The sequence below is a fragment of the Phyllobates terribilis genome, unplaced genomic scaffold, assembly GCF_046119375.1.
Source record: "Phyllobates terribilis strain yellow unplaced genomic scaffold, ASM4611937v1 Scaffold_9__5_contigs__length_417890890, whole genome shotgun sequence".
Classification (NCBI taxonomy): domain Eukaryota; kingdom Metazoa; phylum Chordata; class Amphibia; order Anura; family Dendrobatidae; genus Phyllobates; species Phyllobates terribilis.
In genome coordinates this window covers 54,471,913-54,495,349 of record NW_027362769.1, presented here as the reverse complement: position 1 = coordinate 54,495,349, position 23,437 = coordinate 54,471,913, and the positions used below count along the sequence as shown (strand labels likewise).

The window sequence follows — 23,437 nt, the reverse complement described above, 5'->3', positions numbered from 1 at the left end:
CCAAAATCTCTGTATTGTAACGGGTAAATAAATCCCTTCCATTTTGAAATTCCTGGATTGTTGAGTGACTTTTCTTTTCATTTATCCAACTTTTCAAGTCTTTTTTTTCACTACAGATAATTGAACAGAAAGCTGATCCAGAGCAAATGCTGCTACCATATCTCAGAAGAAAATGTATCCTTTTATACAGCTGCAATGTAGTGTTTGAAGATTCCACATCTGCATTAGGGTTTCCGCTCCTCTGTTCTGGATTGAAAAACATAATAGAAACCAAGGACTGATCCTTCACATGACATTGACATCTTAATGGACCCCATTGACTACACGTGCAATTAAAGTAAAGCCTCATTCATTTTAAACTTTCAGCATCCAAGAGATTCCAAAAACGCACAGAGCACATGACTCCATAATGTGATTACATGTTATTACATTTCACCATATTACATTCAGCTGATGTCCTCTTGGCAGAAGCCAAGCCGCTGGCTCATAGTGATAATACAATCCACTATACAGTCACAAAACAATCCACTTCTTTTTTACTATTGTTTAGTTAAATATGTTCACTCATTTATAAATTAATTCCAACCATTAGTAGTAGTAGTACTATTAGTACTATTACACTTATATTCTCATCTGGAATCCATATACTTATTCGGAATGACTCAACTATACATAGAACAATTTCTTCAAAAAATAAATAAACTTTTTGAAAAATGTATGAGTATTGAACCACAAAAACTTTATTCAAAAAATTAATTAAGAAACAATTAAAATATGTACAGTACAGACCAAAAGTTTGGACACACCTTCTCATTTAAAGATTTTTCTGTATTTTCATGACTCTTAAAATTGTACATTCACACTGAAGGCATCAAAACTATGAATTAACACATGTGGAATTATATACTTAACAAAAAAGTGTGAAACAACTGAAAATATGTCTTATATTCTAGGTTCTTCAAAGTAGCCACCTTTTGCTTTGATGACTGCTTTGCACACTCTTGGCATTCTCTTGATGAGCTTCAAGAGGTAGTCACCAGAAATGGTTTTCACTTCACAGGTGTGCCCTGTCAGGTTTAATAAGTGGGATTTCTTGCCTTATAAATGGGGTTGGGACCATCAGTTGTGTTGTGCAGAAGTCAGGTGGATACACAGTTGATAGTCCTACTGAATAGACTGTTAGAATTTGTATTATGGCAAGAAAAAAGCAGCTAAGTAAAGAAAAAAGAGTGGCCATCAATACTTTAAGAAATGAAGGTCAGTCAGTCCGAAAAATTGGGAAAACTTTGAAAGTGTCCCAAGTGCAGTTGCAAAAACCATCAAGCGCTACAAAGAAACTGGCTCACATGAGGACCGCCCCAGGAATGGAAGACCAAGAGTCACCTCTGCTTCTCATGATAAGTTTATCCAAGTCACCAGCCTCAGAAATCGCAGGTTAACAGCAGCTCAGATTAGAAACCAGGTCAATGCCGCACAGAGTTCTAGCAGCTGACACATCTCTTCAACAACTGTTAAGAGGAGACTTTGTGCAGCAGGCCTTCATGGTAAAATAGCTGCTAGGAAACCACTGCTAAGGACAGGCAACAAGCAGAAGAGACTTGTTTGGGTTAAAGAACACAAGGAATGGACAAGGAATGGACATTAGACCAGTGGAAATCTGTGCTTTGGTCTGATGAGTCCAAATTTGAGATCTTTGGTTCCAACCACCGTGTCTTTGTGAGACGCAGAAAAGGTGAACGGATGGACTCTACATGCCTGGTTCCCACCGTGAAGCATGGAGGAGGAGGTGTGATGGTGTGGGGGTGCTTTGCTGGTGACACTGTTGGGGATTTATTCAAAATTGAAGGCATACTGAACCAGCATGGCTACCACAGCATCTTGCAGCGGCATGCTATTCCATCCGGTTTGCGTTTAGTTGGACCATCATTTATTTTTCAACAAGACAATGACCCCAAACACACATCCAGGCTGTGTAAGGGCTATTTGACCAAGAAGGAGAGTGATGGGGTGCAACGCCAGATGACCTGGCCTCCACAGTCACCAGACCTGAACCCAATAGAGATAGTTTGGGGTGAGCTGGACCGCAGAGTGAAGGCAAAAGGGCCAACAAGTGCTAAGCATCTCTGGGAACTCCTTCAAGATTGTTGGAAGACCATTTCCGGTGACTACCTCTTGAAGCTCATCAAGAGAATGCCAAGAGTGTGCAAAGCATCATCAAAGCAAAAGGTGGCTACTTTGAGTGACTTTGTGAATTCACAAGCACTGCTGTTGCACTTTATATATAGCACATTGCACTTTTCTATTCTTATATGAATTGGTCAGAATCCTATGGAGGGTAGGGAATGATTTAATGCATTATTGTTTAATTATTTTTTGAATTATATAATAATTGGATCGAATTACCATTAGAGATAAAGGTGTCCCTTATTGCATAGTGCAATTGAATCATAGCACACTTGTCCTTTATCTCACTTTCTTGGAAGCACTTCATTTAAAATATACATATTTTAATTGTTTCTTCATTAATTTTTTGAATAAAGTTTTTGTGGTTCAATACTCGTATGTTTTTCAAAAAGTTTATTTTTTGAAGAAAGTGTTCTACTATTACTACTATTGCATTATTTACAGAATAATGACATTAATACAACTATATGGTTTCAAAGCAAAGATTGATACAATAGAGAGAAGGGTTTCCAATGGGAATACTCATATTGATTAATGAGAAGTTACTACAAAATGTATGCTCATTTTGTTTTTTTTGTTTGGTTTTGTCTGTGATATGGCCACAGTGTGAACATGTTCTTACATTGTACATATGCCAACTTGTGCACCGGCTCATTTCTTTGGTTTTGCTGCAGTTTCTTGTACTTTGTACAAACAGAGGCATGCCTCCCACTTCTGAGGCGTTTCATCTATACAGCTTCCTAGGAATGGGTGAATGAACAGTCTGGCCTCTGTCCTGCTCTGCCCTTATTCACATTGAGGTCAGCTGACACAAGGTAAAGTTTTAATTTTAGAGACAGTTTGGGATTGTCCCAACTGGGTACACTTTGTCGTGGTGGGATGGCTTTTACGGTTTTTTGATCAAAATCTTCTATTTATTGTACATGATTAAAGCCAAAAATACGTCCTAAACATGTTGGTTAATGCAGTGATTTTTTTTCTGCAACGCTTTCTATTTGGATAATGTTTCCTGATGTTTAAAAATGCTACTAAAATAAAACCGTGAAGAAGTTTTTATCCATATTGGCTGGACCATCGACATTTGTTTCTACTGTTTGTTCTTATAGGAAAGCGCCATCTCTGCAATAGGTGAGCTGATTTTGCTTTGACGGTTTCTGATGTACCCTGTGTTAGTATTGGGGCTTGGTGTATTTGGCCTCATTCAGACATCAGTGATTTTTCTTGTCAGCAAAAAAAAATCAAACCGCTTTTTATCAGTCTTTCAGATCGTATTTTCGTCAGTGTTTGGTCTGTATGTCGGTTTTTGATTTCAGAGATTAATCAGTAATTTTCTCATATGCAAAAATAAATAAAGAAACTGCAAAGCGTCTCCCACCAAAGTTAACAAAGTTAAAACTGGACAGATGGCAATGTGTGATGTCAGTGATTTTCACTGACCCATAGACTTGATTTTGAGCCGTGACTTGGATCAAAAATTAACAGATCTCCATGACTGTTTTGCAGACATGTACAGCGGGTGAAATAACTATTGAATATGTCACCAATTTTCTAAGTAAATATATTTCTAAAAGTGCTATTGACATGAATTTCTCACCAGATGTTGATAACAACCCATCCAATCCACACAGGCAAAGAAATCAAACCATAGATGCTATAAATTATATGATGTGTAATAATGAGAAATTACACAGGAAAAAAGTATTTAACACATGAAGAAAGAGAGGTGCAAAACGCCATAGAAGGTTATGACAGTAGCTGAAATCTATCAGTATTAGAAAGTAATTGACGCGCCCCTGGGCCTGTGTCGCGCTGCGTTGCGCACGCGGGAGCTTACCCGGAGCCGGATCTCTTGAGGGTTGTAGTCTCGTGGCGGTGATCCGGTCCGTGCCCAGGGAGTCAGACTAAGTGGCGCTGTATTAGCGGTAGATGTTGGACGACTACGCCACCCGTTGAGTACAGCTAAGGAGCTGCTGCTGCAGGGCAGACCGCTGAGGCCGGTGGTAGGATTATGCAGCGTGATAGTATAACCCCCAACGGGAGGGGTATGGCCTCAGGGCAGCCGACGTGGATGATGGGGGTAGCAGGAACCACTCGGAGACGGTACGGTGTAGTTCAGGGTCTTTACTGGTGACAAAGATAGACCCTCCCGGAGTACTGGCTAGCGATTGGGGCCTGGTCAGTCCTTGAGCAGATGGGATCTCCCCTGGCCAGGCGGAGTTGTAGGCCTCCCAAACTAACGATACTCTTCTGGCTACCTTGCTAGAGGCAGGTATAAGTAGCCCACGTCCCTGAGTGTACCGTGTGGTGCTCACCCGTATGGCCGGTGACTCGGGGCCTTCTAGTAGCTTCCGCTCCACGACGGCGGTGCTGGTCCCACGCGTGTGACCGTGCCTTCGGGTTTCTGGGCCAGAGGACCTGCAATCCCCTGCTGGTCGGTTTCTGCTGCTGGATAGGAGTTAGTCCCCACAGCCTCGGACTCCGGGTCCGGTGATAACTTCTCAGTCAGGGCGAGCTCTGCAGCTGCCAGCCCCTGACTCCTTGTAGCACTGCTCCCACAGAGCCCCTGATGTTCTTTTCCTATATCTGCTTCTCTGTCTCTACTTCTTCTCTACTCACTAACCCTGCCTCAGCCCTAGGTTTATATAGGGGAAGTTCTTCCCCTCCCAGGACTGGGCAGGAGGTGTGGCATGCACAGGATCCCTGACCAAGAGACCTCCCACCTGCTCTCAGACATAACATTGCCGTTACTGTGGAAACCAGACCCCTGGGGTGCCACATTCCCCCCTAGTGAAATTTAGTACTCCGGGACTAAACATATTTTTAGAAAAACATAACAAGGTATAAACAATAATAATACAATAAGAAAAACACATAAAGATGGTTACGGCGTGTCCGCAACCGGGTGCAGTCTTTGAAGAAAAGCAAGGTGTCCATTTCACCAAAACAGGGAGACGTAACCAGGTAGGGGTCTGTCCTGCCCCGAGTCCTTAACAGTCTTTAGTCCATTCCTGGGTTACGCTCCAACCATGTACAAGGATTCCCGGTAAATCCACCAAGGACTCCTATAAATAACTAGAAACACATAATTATACACAAGCAACAAGAAAAACAGGTAACCACAAATAAAACAATTTATACACTTCAAATCCTCCAACGTGCGGGTAACTGGCCTCTAGTGGCCCTAGTGGACCTACGGAGCTGACTGTCTAGCCCTGAACTACAGGGTGTAGGAACTGTCAAGGGTAAACTGGGCAGCTGTCCACGGGCCCTTTGGCTCACTAGAGGCATGGCAGGTTCACTATAAGCAGAGGGTTGATCCTCCTGGTCTGCTGGTGTGGGGTCTTCTGCCTCCTGGACCGGCTGTTCTTCCAGCTCTACCTGTTGCTCCGTAGGTGCTTGGGATGCTGGTTGGAGGAAGGTGAGTACGGGTACCACAACTGCGCCATTGACTTGAGTCCAAGACCGAGGGAAGTCTCCGAGCACAGTACTAACCATATCTTCCCTTTCCTCTACGGGTCGAGGGTCTTCTTGTTCCTCTTCAGGGTTCCGTAGCTGTTCGGGACACTTCTTCAGGTGATCCCGGGATACAATGGTTGTGGTTTCCCCTCCGTCTTTACTGATGGTACAGACCTTTGGGTTGTCGTGGCTTGAGGGCAGTACGATGTACGGGTCCTTCTCCCACTGGTCGTCCAACTTGTGGAGCCGCCTTTTCCTCTTCAAGACCTGCTCTCCGGGTACCAGGGGAACAGCGGGAGCATACTGGTTGTAAGTTTTCTCTTGTCTTTCCCTAGCTTGACAGAGACTTCGCTCCACGCTCTCCTGTACTTTCCGGTACTGCTGCTGCCTCTCTGTGTCCCAGTCTGCTTCTGGTGAAGTGTCCTCGGGTGTCAGGACTCCCATCTCCAGGTCAACAGGTAGCTTACCAGGTCTTGCCCTCATCAGGTAAGCCGGGGTACAGTTGGTGGAACCTACCAGGATGTGGTTGTACAGGTCCACTAGGTCGGGCAGCCTCTCAGGCCACAGACTGCGTTCTTCCAGGGGCAATGTTTTCAGAAGATCTATCACCACCTGGTTCATTTTCTCACAAAGTCCATTAGTTTGCGGATGATAGGGTGTCGTCCTTATCTTCCGGCAGCCATACAGAGTGCAGAATTCTTGGAAGACCTCCGCTTGGTCCGGGTACCCGTGTGGACGGCAGAAATGCTGCTGGAAGGCTCTAGCTGCTGTTCGAGCTGTTAAGTCCTTGACGGGGATGACAACCAAGAACCGGGAGTAGTGATCCACGATGGTTAGTGCGTAGACGTAGCCACTTCTGCTTGGGGTCAGTTTTACATGATCCAAGGCTACCAGTTCCAACGGCTGCCGGGTGACGATGGACTGCAGGGGAGTCTTCTGGCTGGCACGGTCCTTCCTTCTTAGGTTGCAGGGGCCACAGTCTCTGCACCACCTCTCGATGGTTCCCCTCATGCCTACCCAGTGGAACCGCCCGCGCAGCAGGAACTCCAGCTTCTTCCATCCGAAGTGTCCAGCCCCGTCGTGGTATGCCTCCATCACCACGGCTGGGTCTCTTCGTGGCACCACTACTTGCCAGATTAGTTCATGCGTCCGGGAGTTAACCATTCGGCGGCACAACTTTCCCTTATAAAGGAACAGTCGACTCTTCTCAGCCCACAGTTGCTTGGCTTCCTCCGGAGCGTCTGGGTCAAGGCGAGCCTCTGGCCGAGTCAGCATCTCCTTCACCAGTCGGACGGCAGGGTCACTGTCTTGCATTTCCGCCCAGTTGTAGTGAGGCAAGGGATTAAACGTAGCAGCTTGCTTACTCCTTACCCGGTGGGAATACTGGATAGTCCCATGACGGTGGAACACGGGGAGTTCGACTTCTTCCAGTCCCTCTGGATCTTCTCCTACATCCGGTAGGTTTGGCATCCTGGACAGGGCGTCCGCGTTGGTATTGGAGCGTCCTGCCCGGTATTTGATTGTGAACTCGTAGTTGGACAGACGGGCCATCCATCTCTGTTCTAGGGCACCGAGTCTTGCTGTGTCCAGGTGTGTCAACGGGTTGTTATCCGTGTACACGGTGAACCGGGAGGAAGCGAGGTAGTGCTTAAAGCGTTCGGTGACTGCCCACACCACTGCCAGGAACTCTAGCTTAAATGAGCTGTAATTCTCAGGGTTTCTCTCGGTGGGTCGCAGTTTTCGGCTGGCGTAAGCGATTACTCGTTCTTTCCCCTGCTGGATCTGGGACAGCACGGCTCCTAGCCCGATGTTACTTGCGTCGGTGTAGAGGATAAAGGGCTGGCTGTAATCAGGGTACGCCAGGATTTCATCCCCCGTGAGGGCCATCTTCAGCTGGCGGAAGGACTCTTCTTCTAACTTCTCCCATCTGAAGGGTGGCTTCTGGTTCTTGGCCTTCCGGGACTGGCCTATCAGGAGGTCCTGCATAGGAGCTGCCTTTTTGGTGAAACCGGGGATGAATCTGCGGTAATAGCCTACCAACCCGAGGAACTGCCGCACTTCCTTTACACTGGAGGGACTTGGCCATTCCTTAATTGCGGTGATCTTATCAGGGTCGGGAGCCACTCCATCAGCGCTCACCACGTGTCCCAGGTACTGCACCTTTGGTTTCAGGAGGTGACACTTGGAGGGTTTCACCTTTAGGCCGTAGCTTGCCAGAGCTTCGAACACTTCCGCCAGGTGTTTCAGGTGGTCCTCATACGTCTTGGAATATACGATGACATCGTCCAGGTACAGCAGGACCGTCTCGAAGTTTCTGTGGCCCAGACAGCACTCCATTAATCGTTGGAAGGTTCCTGGTGCGTTGCAGAGTCCGAACGGCATGCAGGTAAACTCGCTAAGTCCCATCGGGGTGGTAAATGCGGTCTTCTCCCGGTCCGCCTCTGCTACAGGAACCTGCCAGTACCCACTAGTGAGATCCAAGGTAGAGAAGAAGTTAGCGGATCTTAAAGCAGCCAAAGACTCCTCTATCCTTGGTAAGGGGTACGCATCCTTGTGTGTGATACGGTTGATTTTCCGGTAATCTACACACATCCTCATGGTGTTGTCTTTCTTTTTGACTAAGACTAGTGGAGCTGCCCAGGGGCTACAGCTATCCCTGATCACCCCAGCCTCCTTCATGTCTCTAAGCATCCCCTTGGCGTGTTGGTAGTGTGCAGGGGGTACGGGTCGATACCTCTCTTTTATGGGAGGATGGTCTCCCGTGGGGATGTGGTGTTCTACCCTATTGACTCGCCCGAAGTCTAACGGGTGTTTACTAAACACTCTCTCGTACTCTTGAACCACCCGATAGACTCCCTGTTTCTGGTGTGAGGGAGTGGAGTCAGTACCCAAATGTAGTTGCTGACACCAGTCCTCCATTGTTTTCTGAGAGCCGTTACCTTCCTCCGGGGAAGATGGAGGCAAGGGTTCTACGGACTGTATGGAATCTTGATTGATGGTATACAATTTGGCTAGCGTGGCATACCGGGGCAGGTACACTTCCCTCTTCCCGATATTTATTATGCGAACGGGCACCCTCCCATGGCGTACATTGACCACCCCCCGTGCTGTCAAAATGGTGGGCCTACTGTCTGAGTAAACTGGTTCTACCATTGCCTGGTAATCTCTACCTCTCAGACCAATAGCTGCCCGGCACCAAATCATCATTTCACTTTTCGGGGGCATGGCAATAGGGAAAGGGTCACACATTCGCACGCTACCAATCTCACCACCGGAGAGTTCTAGCTGTTGCCGTCGCATCAGTGCCCGGATCTCTTTCTGGAGCACTCGCTGCTGGCCGGAGCTGGCGTTCTTGGCAACCTGCTGTAAAAGGAAAATCACCTCTGCAAGACAATTTTCAATTACATTAGTTCCTAGAGTTATCTTTGGGTGACTCTCGTGTTTGTCAATGTCTACAATGATCAGTCCCTGTGCTGCCAGTTCGACTCTACCGATTTTAATGGTCACCTCTTTAAATCCAATCTGTGGCACGGGCTGACCATTGCTGGCGATGATACTCAAGTCGTCGTCAGGGTAGCGGGTGATATCCGAGTCATTCCAGTACTGCTTGAAGAGCACGTACGGGATGGTGGTGACCTGTGACCCGGTGTCCAGTAGGGCACTCATAGGAATGCCATCCAGTACCACGGGTAAGACTGGACGTCCTCCCACATATTTGTCGCGCCAGTTCGATGGGCCTGGTGATCTTTTTCCTGGGGGTTGGCCCTCTACCCCAGGTTGTGCCAGTTTAAAGGACAGTACCTTGCCATATGTCCGGGTTGATTGCAGCGGCGGCAGATGGGTCGTCCGTCCTCGTTGTATCGGTCGCTGGGTCTTCCTCTGGCCGGTGGGGTCCTCCTTGGTCGACGCCACGGGACGTCCTCCGGTCCGGATGCCAGCTGGATCTTCCCTGGAGTGGAAACCTGTAAAGACTGCACAGTTCGGGTTAGCGCAGCAACGCTTTTAGCTAGCTCTTGGACCTGATGGTGCAGGTCTGGAGCCGGGTCATTGTTCAAAGCCTGCGCACCAGCTCCCACAGGCCCTGCCGACAAGGGCGCCGCCTCCTGGTGGTAAGTGGTAGTGGGGCGTCTGGGGGTCACAACGCCACCTGGTGCCGGTTCTCGAAGCACCCGGATGGCTCTGTCCTTGAACTGTGCAAATCCCAGATGAGGGTCCTGTAAGGCCATTGCCCGCAACTGGGTTCGGTGGGCATTGCAATATAAACCCTCTATAAATTGTTCAGTCAACAGCCTGTCCTCGTCTCCCACGCCGTCAGGGTCGGTCTGCTTAATGGCTCTCAGGGCCTCTTGTAGGTTCAGGGCATAGTCCCTTATACTCTCATGTGCCCGCTGTTTGCACCCGTAGAATCTAAGCTTGATCTCCGCTGAGGTGCGGGTATCAAAGGTGTCCCTCAGCCGGGTTAGTATCCCTGCGACAGTCCTCCCCCCAGGTGGCCAGGACTTTACCTCCCTTTTGGCTGCCCCGGTTAATTGGGCCACCAGGATGCTCACTTTTTGCTCCTCTGTGAGGGGGTACACCTGGAAGAGGCTATCCAGCTTTTCTCTAAAGTCATGCAGGGTATGTGACTCCCCTGAGTACTGGGGTAGCCAGGCTGCCCCCGGGATATAGGGCATGGTGAAAGGCATGACCGCAACAGCGGTGGCGCTGGCGGGGGTTGAAGCGGTGAAGCTCTCCTCCGTATCCGACATCCTTCTCCCCCCTAGTGGACCGTAGCCTACCTTGCAATGATCCTCTTCCGTAGGCCGCGGCTCCGCAGTGGATCGTCAGGGTTGAGGACCTTCCGTCGCGCTCCTGTGACGTCGGCGTCTGCTGGGCTCCTTCCAGGACCTTACGCAACGTCCGGACGTGAGGCGGGGCTTCAGTTCTCGCGCGCTTTCGCAGTCCACGCCACTCTTCTTCCCGCGCGGCGTCCTCAAGATGGCGTCCAATGGCGGGAAAACTCCACGTATGGCGGGAAGAAGGCCGAAGATGGCGGGAAAACTCCACCGATGGCTTGAAGGAAGCGGAAGATGGCGCCGGATGGCGGGAATCTTCACCACAGGTAAGTTTGAACAGTCTTTTTCAGGCACGCAGTACCCGGTGGTTGCGGGCACGAAATCCTGCCGGCTACGCCAAAAGTTGACGCGCCCCTGGGCCTGTGTCGCGCTGCGTTGCGCACGCGGGAGCTTACCCGGAGCCGGATCTCTTGAGGGTTGTAGTCTCGTGGCGGTGATCCGGTCCGTGCCCAGGGAGTCAGACTAAGTGGCGCTGTATTAGCGGTAGATGTTGGACGACTACGCCACCCGTTGAGTACAGCTAAGGAGCTGCTGCTGCAGGGCAGACCGCTGAGGCCGGTGGTAGGATTATGCAGCGTGATAGTATAACCCCCAACGGGAGGGGTATGGCCTCAGGGCAGCCGACGTGGATGATGGGGGTAGCAGGAACCACTCGGAGACGGTACAGTGTAGTTCAGGGTCTTCACTGGTGACAAAGATAGACCCTCCCGGAGTACTGGCTAGCGATTGGGGACTGGTCAGTCCTTGAGCAGATGGGATCTCCCCTGGCCAGGCGGAGTTGTAGGCCTCCCAAACTAACGATACTCTTCTGGCTACCTTGCTAGAGGCGGGTATAAGTAGCCCACGTCCCTGAGTGTACCGTGTGGTGCTCACCCGTATGGCCGGTGACTCGGGGCCTTCTAGTAGCTTCCGCTCCACGACGGCGGTGCTGGTCCCACGCGTGTGACCGTGCCTTCGGGTTTCTGGGCCAGAGGACCTGCAATCCCCTGCCGGTCGGTTTCTGCTGCTGGATAGGAGTTAGTCCCCACAGCCTCGGACTCCGGGTCCGGTGATAACTTCTCAGTCAGGGCGAGCTCTGCAGCTGCCAGCCCCTGACTCCTTGTAGCACTGCTCCCACAGAGCTCCTGATGTTCTTTTCCTATATCTGCTTCTCTGTCTCTACTTCTTCTCTACTCACTAACCCTGCCTCAGCCCTAGGTTTATATAGGGGAAGTTCTTCCCCTCCCAGGACTGGGCAGGAGGTGTGGCATGCACAGGATCCCTGACCAAGAGACCTCCCACCTGCTCTCAGACATAACATTGCCGTTACTGTGGAAACCAGACCCCTGGGGTGCCACATAATCCTACTACTTAGTGAAAAATATCAGCTGGCCTATAAAAAGGTGTCTCATTATCAAGATGTCATACTTGAAACATCTCATGATGGGTAAAATCAGTGAGCTGTCTCAAGACCTTCACAACCTTATTGGTTTCAAATCACACTGATGGTATTGGTTACAAGATAATTTTGAAACTGCTGAAGATTCGAGTGAGCACTGTTGGGGCCTGTATGCATGCTCACCACGCAAGACTCCATTGCTGAACTAAAAGCATGTTCAAGAGTGTTTAAAGTTTGCTCAACAACATTTAGACAAGCCTGTGAAATACTGGGAGAATATAGTCTGGCCATATGAGAGCAAAATTGAACTCTTTGGATGTCATAATACACACCATGTTTGGAGGCCAAAAAGCACTTCATATCACCCCAAAGACACCATAACAACAGTGAAGTTTGGAGGTGGGAACAACAAGGCGTGGGGTAGTTTTTCAGAATACGGCACTGGCAAACTTCACATGATTGAAGGAAGGATGAATGGACAAATGTATAGAGACATTCTTGATAAAGATCAGCTTCCATCTACCAAGGACGATAAATATGAAATGAGGCTGGACCTTTCAACAAGACGATGATCCCAAACACACAGCCAAGGAAAATCTTAATTGTCCCAGCCAATCACATGACCTGAATCCAATAGAAATGTATGGAAGGAACTAAAGCTCAGAGTTCATAGAAGAAGCCCACAGGAACTTCAGAATGTAGAGTATTTGTGTGGAGGAATGGGCAAAAATCACACCTGAGCAATGCATGAGACTAGTTTCTCCATACAGGGGGCATCTTGAAGCTGCGGACACCAACAAAGTCTTTTGCACAAATTAAATAAATTTCAGTAAGCCTGTTCAATACTTTTACGGTGTCATTTCTCATTATTACACATAACTAAATTAATGGACATATGTGGTTTGATTTCTTTGCCTGTGTGGATTGGATGGGTTGTTATTGACATCTGGTGAGAATTTCATGTCAATAGCGCCTTTAGAAATATATTTACTTAGAAACTTGGTGACGTGTTCGATACTTATTTCACCTGCCGTATAATGGGTATGTGTTCTATATGTGAAAAACACGGATAGAACACGTATGTAAAGAATTGCAGACATGACTGGCTCCATGTGCTCATCTGCATTGTGGATGAGAATAGGAGCCGCCTGGTTTTGATATGCATTAGTAGAGCATTCCGAGATTTTTTTGTACACAAACTATCATTGCTGTGAACTGGCACGCTGGTTATTACTGGATCAATGTGCTGTCCGCTGAGCACACAGACAACGCCAGATGTACATGGTCATGCAGGTCATTAACCCCCTAAAGACCCAGGAATTAATTTTTTATACATTTGTTTATTCCTCCCCTTGAGCCATAACTTTTTTTTTTCCTGCGAAATAGCTGCATGAGGGTTTGGTTTTTGTGGAACGAGCTGTCGATTTGAACTACACCGTTCATTCTATCATACAATGTACTGGAAAATGGGGAAAAAATTCCAAGTGCGGTAAGATTGCAACAAAAAAATATATATACAGGTATATATCCAGAAATTATAGAAGCAGCACTCCAATTCAGTGAAAACAGTTGATTTTAATGGCCCATATGGCGACGTTATGGTCCACGGTGGGGACCTTTCTCAAGCATATATATACAGGTATATATATATATATATATATATATATATTTATAGAAATTTCTTTTTTTTACTTTTTTTTCATTTTTACTTTATTTTTTAGTACCTCAGGGAACTTGAACATGCAAGTGTTCAATTACTTATACTACAGGCACTTCTCACAAAATTAGAATATCCTCAAAAATGTAATTTATTTCAATACAAAAAGTGAAACTCATATATTATATAGAGTCATTACAAACAGAGTGATCTATTTCAAGTGTTTATTTCTGTTAATGTTGATGATTATGGCTTACAGCCAATGAAAACACAAAAGTCATTATCACAGTAAATTAGAATAATTAACAAAAAACACCTGCAAAGGCTTCCAAAGCGTTTAAAAAGATCCCTTAGTCTGTTTCAGCGTTTCAGTGGCTCCATAATCATGGGGAAGACTGCTGACTTGACAGATGTCCAGAAGGCGGTCATTGACACACTCCACAAGGAGGGTAAGCCACAAAAGGTCATTGCTAAAGAAGGTGGCTGTTCAAAGAGTGCTGTATCCAAGCTTATTAATGGAAAGTTGAGTGGAAGGAAAAAGTGTGGTAGAAAAAGGTGCACAAGCTACCGGGATACAACATGTTAACAACATTAACAGAAATAAACACTTGAAAGAGATCACTCTGTTTGTAATGACTCTATATAATATATGAGTTTCACTTTTTTGGATTGAAGAACTTAAATAAATTAAATTGTTGATGATATTATAATTTTGTGAGAAGCACCTGTATATTCTACAATGTCATAGTATTGTAGTATATCGTGAAATCACAGCTCTCCTATGAAGCTAAGCCTGTGGCCTGAGCTTCATAGGAGAGCCGCACAATGACATAGAAACCAATTAGCTCCCTGTGATCGCATCTCAGGGAGGTAATGGGAGTCGGTGTACACATGCACTAGTAGTAATGTAATTTAAATGCTGCTGTCAAAGATTGACACCGGCATTTAAAAGTTTAAAGTTACAGCCGGCATCTGTCTGGTATGCAGCAGACTCTGATCCTGAGCCAGCATCATACTTTCCTTAGCGACCTATGGAGAAAACCTAGGGTGGGAAATGCAGTAGCTACTGGTAAATTTCCCCATCCTGCTCCCTAATCACCAATCCTGGTATGTATGGCACCCCTCATACCCCTATTCTGGTATGCATAGCACCCTCATCCCCAATCCTGGTATGCATGGCCTCCTCATCCCCCAATCCTGGTATGTATGGCACCCCTCATCCCCCAATCCTGGTATGCATGGCACCCCTCATCCTCCAATCCTGGTATGCATGGCACCACTCACTCCCCAATCCTAGTATGCATGGCCTCCTCATCCCCCAATCCTGGTATGCATGGCACTCCTCATCCCCCAATCCTGGTATGCATGGCACCCCTCATCCCCAATCCTGGTGTGCATGGCACCCCTCATCCCCCAATCCTGGTATGCATGGCACCCCTCATCCCCCAATCCTGGTATGCATGGCCTCCTCATCCCCCAATCCTGGTATGCATGGCCCCCTCATCCCCCAATCCTGGTATGCATGGCACCCCTCATCCCCAACGCTGGTATGCATGGCACCCCTCATCCCCCAATCCTGGTATGCATGGCACCCCTCATCCCCCAATTCTGGTATGCATGGCACCCCTCATCCCCAATCCTGGTATGCATGGCACCCCTCATCCCTCATCCTGGTATGCATGGCACCCCTCATCCCCAATCCTGGTATGCATGGCACCCCTCATCTCCCAATCCTGGTATGCATGGCCTCCTCATCTCCCAATCCTGGTATGCCTGCCACTCCTCATTCCCCAATCCTGGTATGCATGGCACCCCTCATCCCTCAATCCTGGTATGCATGGCACCCCTCATCCCCCAATCCTGGTATGCATGGCCTCCCTATCCCCCAATCCTGGTATGCATGGCCCCCTCATCCCCCAATCCTGGTATGCATGGCACCCCTCATCCCCAATCCTGGTATGCATGGCACCCCTTATCCCCCAATCCTGGTATGCATGGCACCCCTCCCTCATCCCCCAATCCTGGTATGCATGGCACCACTCATCCCCCAATCCTGGTATGCATGAAACCCCTCATCCCCCAATCCTGGTATTCATGGCACCCCTCATCCCCCAATCCTGGTATGCATGGCACCCCTCATCCCCCAATCCTGGTATGCATGGCCTCCTCATCCCCCAATCCTGGTATGCATGGCCCCATCATCCCCCAATCTTGGTATGCATGGCACCCCTCATCCCCCAATCCTGGTATGCATGGCCTCCTCATCTCCCAATCCTGGTATGCATGGCCCCTTCATCCCCCAATCCTGGTATGCATGGCACCCCTCATCCCCAATCCTGGTGTGCATGGCACCCCTTATCCCCCAATCCTGGTATGCATGGCACCCCTTATCCCCCAATCCTGGTATGCATGGCACCCCTCCCTCATCCCCCAATCCTGGTATGCATGGCACCCCTCATCACCCAATCTTGGTATGCATGGCACCCCTCATCCCCCAATCCTGGTATGCATGGTACCCCTCATCCCCCCAATCCTGGTATGCATGGCACCCCTCATCCCCCAATCCTGGTATGCATGGCACCCCTCATCCCCCAATCCTGGTATGCATGGCACCCCTCATCCCCCAATCCTGGTATGCATGGCACCCCTCATCCCCCAATCCTGGTATGCATGGCACCCCTCATCCCCCAATCCTGGTATGCATGGCCCAATCACTGCACACATAAAACAAATAAACACTTATACTCACCTTCCTTCCTCACCTCTGCTCCAGCGCTGCGTCCTGTCTCCCAGCAGCTCATGTCAGCATCTGAGCAGTGCGTGCTCTCAGACGCTGATGTGAGCTGCCGGCATATTCACTCCTCTCCACGCCGGGACCATGGGCGTGGAGAAGAATGAATATGCATTCTCTTCAGTAGCGGGCCCTGTCAGCAAAAGCTGCGGCTCAGCACTCCTCTGTGCCCGCTGCTAAAGAGAATGAATATTCATTCTTCTCCATGCCCATGGAAGTGGAGAAGAGGGAATATTCATTTCCCTTTAGTAGCGTGCACACGTGGTAGCTGCAGCAGCCAGCTACTGCATGTGCTCCGCTCCTCCGCCGCCACAACCCACCCCCCTTCTCCAGTAAATACAATACTCACCTATCCACCTCGTTCCTCCGCTGCTTCGGGGCCCCTGGCTCACAGGTCCCATAGCAGTGGCGTGGCCTGCCGCCATTGGCGGTACGCCACTGCCATTCACATGCTAAGTGTGAGATCCGGTTATTTTTACGCACTCATAGACTTGAAAGGGTGATTTATTTATTGATTTTACTCACTTATACAGCGCCATTAATTCTGCAACGCTCTACAGACATTATCATCACTGTCCCCATTGGGGCTCACAATCTTGATTCCCTATCAGTATGTCTTTGGAATGTGGGAGGAAACCGGAGAACCCGGAGGAAACCCATGCAAACACAGAGGGAACATACAAGCTGCTTGCAGATGTTGTCCTTGGTGCGATTTTATATAAATCTCTTGCCCGCTGTGCTTTTTTTAACGCTGTGGAAACTGACCTGATAGCAATTTTGGAACCACAGAATGTCAATTTCTATTGCGGTATATATATATTTTATTAACAAATTTTCCCTATAGACTTGAATGAGCTTTTACTGCCAAATTTCTACATGTGGTGTTCTGCCCAAACAACCATGTATTATCACATTGTAGATGGTTGTATTTTACACGGTGCTATATAATTACACTTACGTTTTAAGTGAAGACCACATTCTGGGATAAAATAAAATAATTATTTTCTGCTCAAAACTACTAAGTGAAAGTTATTCCTTGACATTTTTTTTGCCAGTGAACTTGACAGGTACAAAATATGGGTGTGGAGAAGGAGGCTGTGGATCCTGCACTGTGATGGTATCTCACATCCACCCTGTTTCCAAGAAGATCCGGTATCCAATTTACTAATTAACAAATTATACAATGCACTCCATCTGCAGTAGTAGCATATTTCCCCTTCTACCTAAAGTAAGTTAGAGACACCTAGTGGTAGTATTCTAAAAAATACTGTTATGCTACACAATATGACAGCTTGTTATATAGAGTGGTCCCGTAGATGCTTCTTATATAGGGTGGTCCTGTAGATCCTTGTTATATAGGGTGGTCCTGTAGATGATTGTTATATAGGGTGGTCCTGTAGATGCTTGTTATATAGAGTGGTCCTGTAGATCCTTGTTATATAGGGTGGTCCCGTAGATCCTTGTTATATAGGGTGGTCCTGTAGATGCTTGTTATATAGGGTGGTTCTGTAGATCCTTGTTATATAGGGTGGTCCTGTAGATCCTTGTTATATAGGGTGGTCCCGTAGATCCTTGTTATATAGGGTGGTCCTGTAGATGCTTGTTATATAGGGTGGTTCCATAGATGCTTGTTATATAGGGTGGTCCTGTAGATCCTTGTTATATAGAGTGGTCCCGTAGATGCTTGTTATATAGAGTGGTCCCGTAGATGCTTGTTATATAGAGTGGTCCCGTAGATGCTTCTTATATAGGGTGGTCCTGTAGATCCTTGTTATATAGGGTGGTCCTGTAGATGATTGTTATATAGGGTGGTCCTGTAGATGCTTGTTATATAGAGTGGTCCTGTAGATCCTTGTTATATAGGGTGGTCCCGTAGATCCTTGTTATATAGGGTGGTCCTGTAGATGCTTGTTATATAGGGTGGTTCTGTAGATCCTTGTTATATAGGGTGGTCCTGTAGATCCTTGTTATATAGGGTGGTCCCGTAGATCCTTGTTATATAGGGTGGTCCTGTAGATGCTTGTTATATAGGGTGGTTCCATAGATGCTTGTTATATAGGGTGGTCCTGTAGATCCTTGTTATATAGAGTGGTCCCGTAGATGCTTGTTATATAGAGTGGTCCCGTAGATGCTTGTTATATAGAGTGGTCCCGTAGATGCTTCTTATATAGGGTGGTCCTGTAGATCCTTGTTATATAGGGTGGTCCTGTAGATGATTGTTATATAGGGTGGTCCTGTAGATGCTTGTTATATAGGGTGGTTCTGTAGATCCTTGTTATATAGGGTGGTCCTGTAGATCCTTGTTATATAGGGTGGTCCCGTAGATCCTTGTTATATAGGGTGGTCCTGTAGATGCTTGTTATATAGGGTGGTTCCATAGATGCTTGTTATATAGGGTGGTCCTGTAGATCCTTGTTATATAGAGTGGTCCCGTAGATCCTTGTTATATAGAGTGGTTCCGTAGATGCTTGTTATATAGAGTGGTCCCGTAGATGCTTGTTATATAGGGTGGTCCTGTAGATGCTTGTTATATAGGGTGGTCCTGTAGATCCTTGTTATATAGTGTTGTCCTGTAGATGCTTGTTATATAGAGTGGTCCTGTAGATCCTTGTTATATAGGGTGGTCCCGTAGATCCTTGTTATATAGGGTGGTCCTGTAGATGCTTGTTATATAGGGTGGTCCTGTAGATGATTGTTATATAGGGTGGTCCCGTAGATCCTTGTTATATAGGGTGGTCCTGTAGATGCTTGTTATATAGGGTGGTCCTGTAGATCCTTGTTATATAGGGTGGTCCCGTAGATCCTTGTTATATAGGGTGGTCCTGTAGATGCTTGTTATATAGGGTGGTCCTGTAGATGATTGTTATATAGGGTGGTCCTGTAGATGCTTGTTATATAGAGTGGTCCTGTAGATCCTTGTTATATAGGGTGGTCCCGTAGATCCTTGTTATATAGGGTGGTCCTGTAGATCCTTGTTATATAGGGTGGTCCTGTAGATGATTGTTATATAGGGTGGTCCTGTAGATGCTTGTTATATAGAGTGGTCCTGTAGATCCTTGTTATATAGGGTGGTCCCGTAGATCCTTGTTATATAGGGTGGTCCTGTAGATCCTTGTTATATAGGGTGGTCCTGTAGATGATTGTTATATAGGGTGGTCCTGTAGATGCTTGTTATATAGAGTGGTCCTGTAGATCCTTGTTATATAGGGTGGTCCCGTAGATCCTTGTTATATAGGGTGGTCCTGTAGATGCTTGTTATATAGGGTGGTTCTGTAGATCCTTGTTATATAGGGTGGTCCTGTAGATCCTTGTTATATAGGGTGGTCCCGTAGATCCTTGTTATATAGGGTGGTCCTGTAGATGCTTGTTATATAGGGTGGTTCCATAGATGCTTGTTATATAGGGTGGTCCTGTAGATCCTTGTTATATAGAGTGGTCCCGTAGATGCTTGTTATATAGAGTGGTCCCGTAGATGCTTGTTATATAGAGTGGTCCCGTAGATGCTTCTTATATAGGGTGGTCCTGTAGATCCTTGTTATATAGGGTGGTCCTGTAGATGATTGTTATATAGGGTGGTCCTGTAGATGCTTGTTATATAGAGTGGTCCTGTAGATCCTTGTTATATAGGGTGGTCCCGTAGATCCTTGTTATATAGGGTGGTCCTGTAGATGCTTGTTATATAGGGTGGTTCTGTAGATCCTTGTTATATAGGGTGGTCCTGTAGATCCTTGTTATATAGGGTGGTCCCGTAGATCCTTGTTATATAGGGTGGTCCTGTAGATGCTTGTTATATAGGGTGGTTCCATAGATGCTTGTTATATAGGGTGGTCCTGTAGATCCTTGTTATATAGAGTGGTCCCGTAGATGCTTGTTATATAGAGTGGTCCCGTAGATGCTTGTTATATAGAGTGGTCCCGTAGATGCTTCTTATATAGGGTGGTCCTGTAGATCCTTGTTATATAGGGTGGTCCTGTAGATGATTGTTATATAGGGTGGTCCTGTAGATGCTTGTTATATAGGGTGGTTCTGTAGATCCTTGTTATATAGGGTGGTCCTGTAGATCCTTGTTATATAGGGTGGTCCCGTAGATCCTTGTTATATAGGGTGGTCCTGTAGATGCTTGTTATATAGGGTGGTTCCATAGATGCTTGTTATATAGGGTGGTCCTGTAGATCCTTGTTATATAGAGTGGTCCCGTAGATCCTTGTTATATAGAGTGGTTCCGTAGATGCTTGTTATATAGAGTGGTCCCGTAGATGCTTGTTATATAGGGTGGTCCTGTAGATGCTTGTTATATAGGGTGGTCCTGTAGATCCTTGTTATATAGTGTTGTCCTGTAGATGCTTGTTATATAGAGTGGTCCCGTAGATGCTTGTTATATAGGGTGGTCCTGTAGATGCTTGTTATATAGGGTGGTCCCTTAGATGCTTGTTATATAGGGTGGTCCCGTAGATGCTTGTTATATAGATTGGTCCCGTAGACGCTTGGTATATAGGGTGGTCCTGTAGATGCTTGTTATATAGGGTGGTCCTGTAGATCCTTCTTATATAGGGTGGTCCTGTACATGATTGTTATATAGGGTGGTCCTGTAGATGCTTGTTATATAAGGTGGTCCTGTAGATGCTTGTTATATAGGGTGGTCCTGTAGATGCTAGTTATATAGGGTGGTCCTGTAGATGATTGTTATATAGAGTGGTCCTGTAGATCCTTGTTATATAGGGTGGTCCTGTAGATGCTTGTTATATAGAGTGGTCCCGTAGATGCTTGTTATATAGGGTGGTCCTGTAGATGCTTGCTATATAGAGTGGTCCTGTAGATCCTTGTTATATAGGGTGGTCCTGTAGATGCTTGTTATATAGGGTGGTCCTGTAGATGCTTGTTATATAGAGTGGTCCCGTAGATGCTTGTTATATAGGGTGGTCCTGTAGATGCTTGCTATATAGAGTGGTCCTGTAGATCCTTGTTATATAGGGTGGTCCTGTAGATGCTTGTTATATAGAGTGGTCCTGTAGATTCTTGTTATATAGGGTGGTCCTGTAGATGCTTGTTATATAGGGTGGTCCTGTAGATGCTTGTTATATAGAGTGGTCCTGTAGATGCTTGTTATATAGAGTGGTCCTGTAGATCCTTGTTATATAGGGTGGTCCTGTAGATGCTTGTTATATAGGGTGGTCCTGTAGATGCTTGTTATATAGGGTGGTCCTGTAGATTCTTGTTATATAGGGTGGTCCTGTAGACACTTGTTATATAGGGTGGTACTGTAGATGCTTGTTATATAGGGTGGTCCTGTAGATGCTTGTTATATAGAGTGGTCCTGTAGATCCTTGTTATATAGGGTGGTCCTGTAGATGCTTGTTATATAGGGTGGTCCTGTAGATGCTTGTTATATAGGGTGGTCCTGTAGATTCTTGTTATATAGGGTGGTCCTGTAGACACTTGTTATATAGGGTGGTACTGTAGATGCTTGTTATATAGAGTGGTCCTGTAGATTCTTGTTATATAGGGTGGTCCTGTAGACACTTGTTATATAGGGTGGTACTGTAGATGCTTGTTATATAGAGTGGTCCCGTAGATGCTTGTTATATAGAGTGGTCCCGTAGATGCTTCTTATATAGGGTGGTCCTGTAGATCCTTGTTATATAGGGTGGTCCTGTAGATGATTGTTATATAGGGTGGTCCTGTAGATGCTTGTTATATAGAGTGGTCCTGTAGATCCTTGTTATATAGGGTGGTCCCGTAGATCCTTGTTATATAGGGTGGTCCTGTAGATGCTTGTTATATAGGGTGGTTCTGTAGATCCTTGTTATATAGGGTGGTCCTGTAGATCCTTGTTATATAGGGTGGTCCCGTAGATCCTTGTTATATAGGGTGGTCCTGTAGATGCTTGTTATATAGGGTGGTTCCATAGATGCTTGTTATATAGGGTGGTCCTGTAGATCCTTGTTATATAGAGTGGTCCCGTAGATGCTTGTTATATAGAGTGGTCCCGTAGATGCTTGTTATATAGAGTGGTCCCGTAGATGCTTCTTATATAGGGTGGTCCTGTAGATCCTTGTTATATAGGGTGGTCCTGTAGATGATTGTTATATAGGGTGGTCCTGTAGATGCTTGTTATATAGGGTGGTTCTGTAGATCCTTGTTATATAGGGTGGTCCTGTAGATCCTTGTTATATAGGGTGGTCCCGTAGATCCTTGTTATATAGGGTGGTCCTGTAGATGCTTGTTATATAGGGTGGTTCCATAGATGCTTGTTATATAGGGTGGTCCTGTAGATCCTTGTTATATAGAGTGGTCCCGTAGATCCTTGTTATATAGAGTGGTTCCGTAGATGCTTGTTATATAGAGTGGTCCCGTAGATGCTTGTTATATAGGGTGGTCCTGTAGATGCTTGTTATATAGGGTGGTCCTGTAGATCCTTGTTATATAGTGTTGTCCTGTAGATGCTTGTTATATAGAGTGGTCCCGTAGATGCTTGTTATATAGGGTGGTCCTGTAGATGCTTGTTATATAGGGTGGTCCTGTAGATGCTTGTTATATAGAGTGGTCCTGTAGATCCTTGTTATATAGGGTGGTCCCGTAGATCCTTGTTATATAGGGTGGTCCTGTAGATGCTTGTTATATAGGGTGGTCCTGTAGATGATTGTTATATAGGGTGGTCCTGTAGATGCTTGTTATATAGAGTGGTCCTGTAGATCCTTGTTATATAGGGTGGTCCCGTAGATCCTTGTTATATAGGGTGGTCCTGTAGATCCTTGTTATATAGGGTGGTCCTGTAGATGATTGTTATATAGGGTGGTCCTGTAGATGCTTGTTATATAGAGTGGTCCTGTAGATCCTTGTTATATAGGGTGGTCCCGTAGATCCTTGTTATATAGGGTGGTCCTGTAGATCCTTGTTATATAGGGTGGTCCTGTAGATGATTGTTATATAGGGTGGTCCTGTAGATGCTTGTTATATAGAGTGGTCCTGTAGATCCTTGTTATATAGGGTGGTCCCGTAGATCCTTGTTATATAGGGTGGTCCTGTAGATGCTTGTTATATAGGGTGGTTCTGTAGATCCTTGTTATATAGGGTGGTCCTGTAGATCCTTGTTATATAGGGTGGTCCCGTAGATCCTTGTTATATAGGGTGGTCCT

At 46.5% G+C, this 23,437-nt stretch overlaps 1 protein-coding gene across 2 annotated transcripts in view; it reads left to right on the top strand.

Moving 5' to 3' along the window:
• LOC141161552 (aldehyde oxidase 1-like) overlaps positions 1–23,437 on the top strand; it is a 536,896-nt gene that overhangs the window by 307,324 nt on the left and 206,135 nt on the right. The window contains exons 2-3 of one of the 2 annotated variants that reach the window (XM_073646509.1): positions 117–174; positions 17,357–17,453. In XM_073646509.1, coding sequence (XP_073502610.1) covers positions 117–174; positions 17,357–17,453 — 155 coding nt within the window. Of the gene's footprint in view, positions 1–116; positions 175–17,356; positions 17,454–23,437 lie in introns of those variants that run through there. The other variant, XM_073646510.1, reaches the window with a different exon arrangement.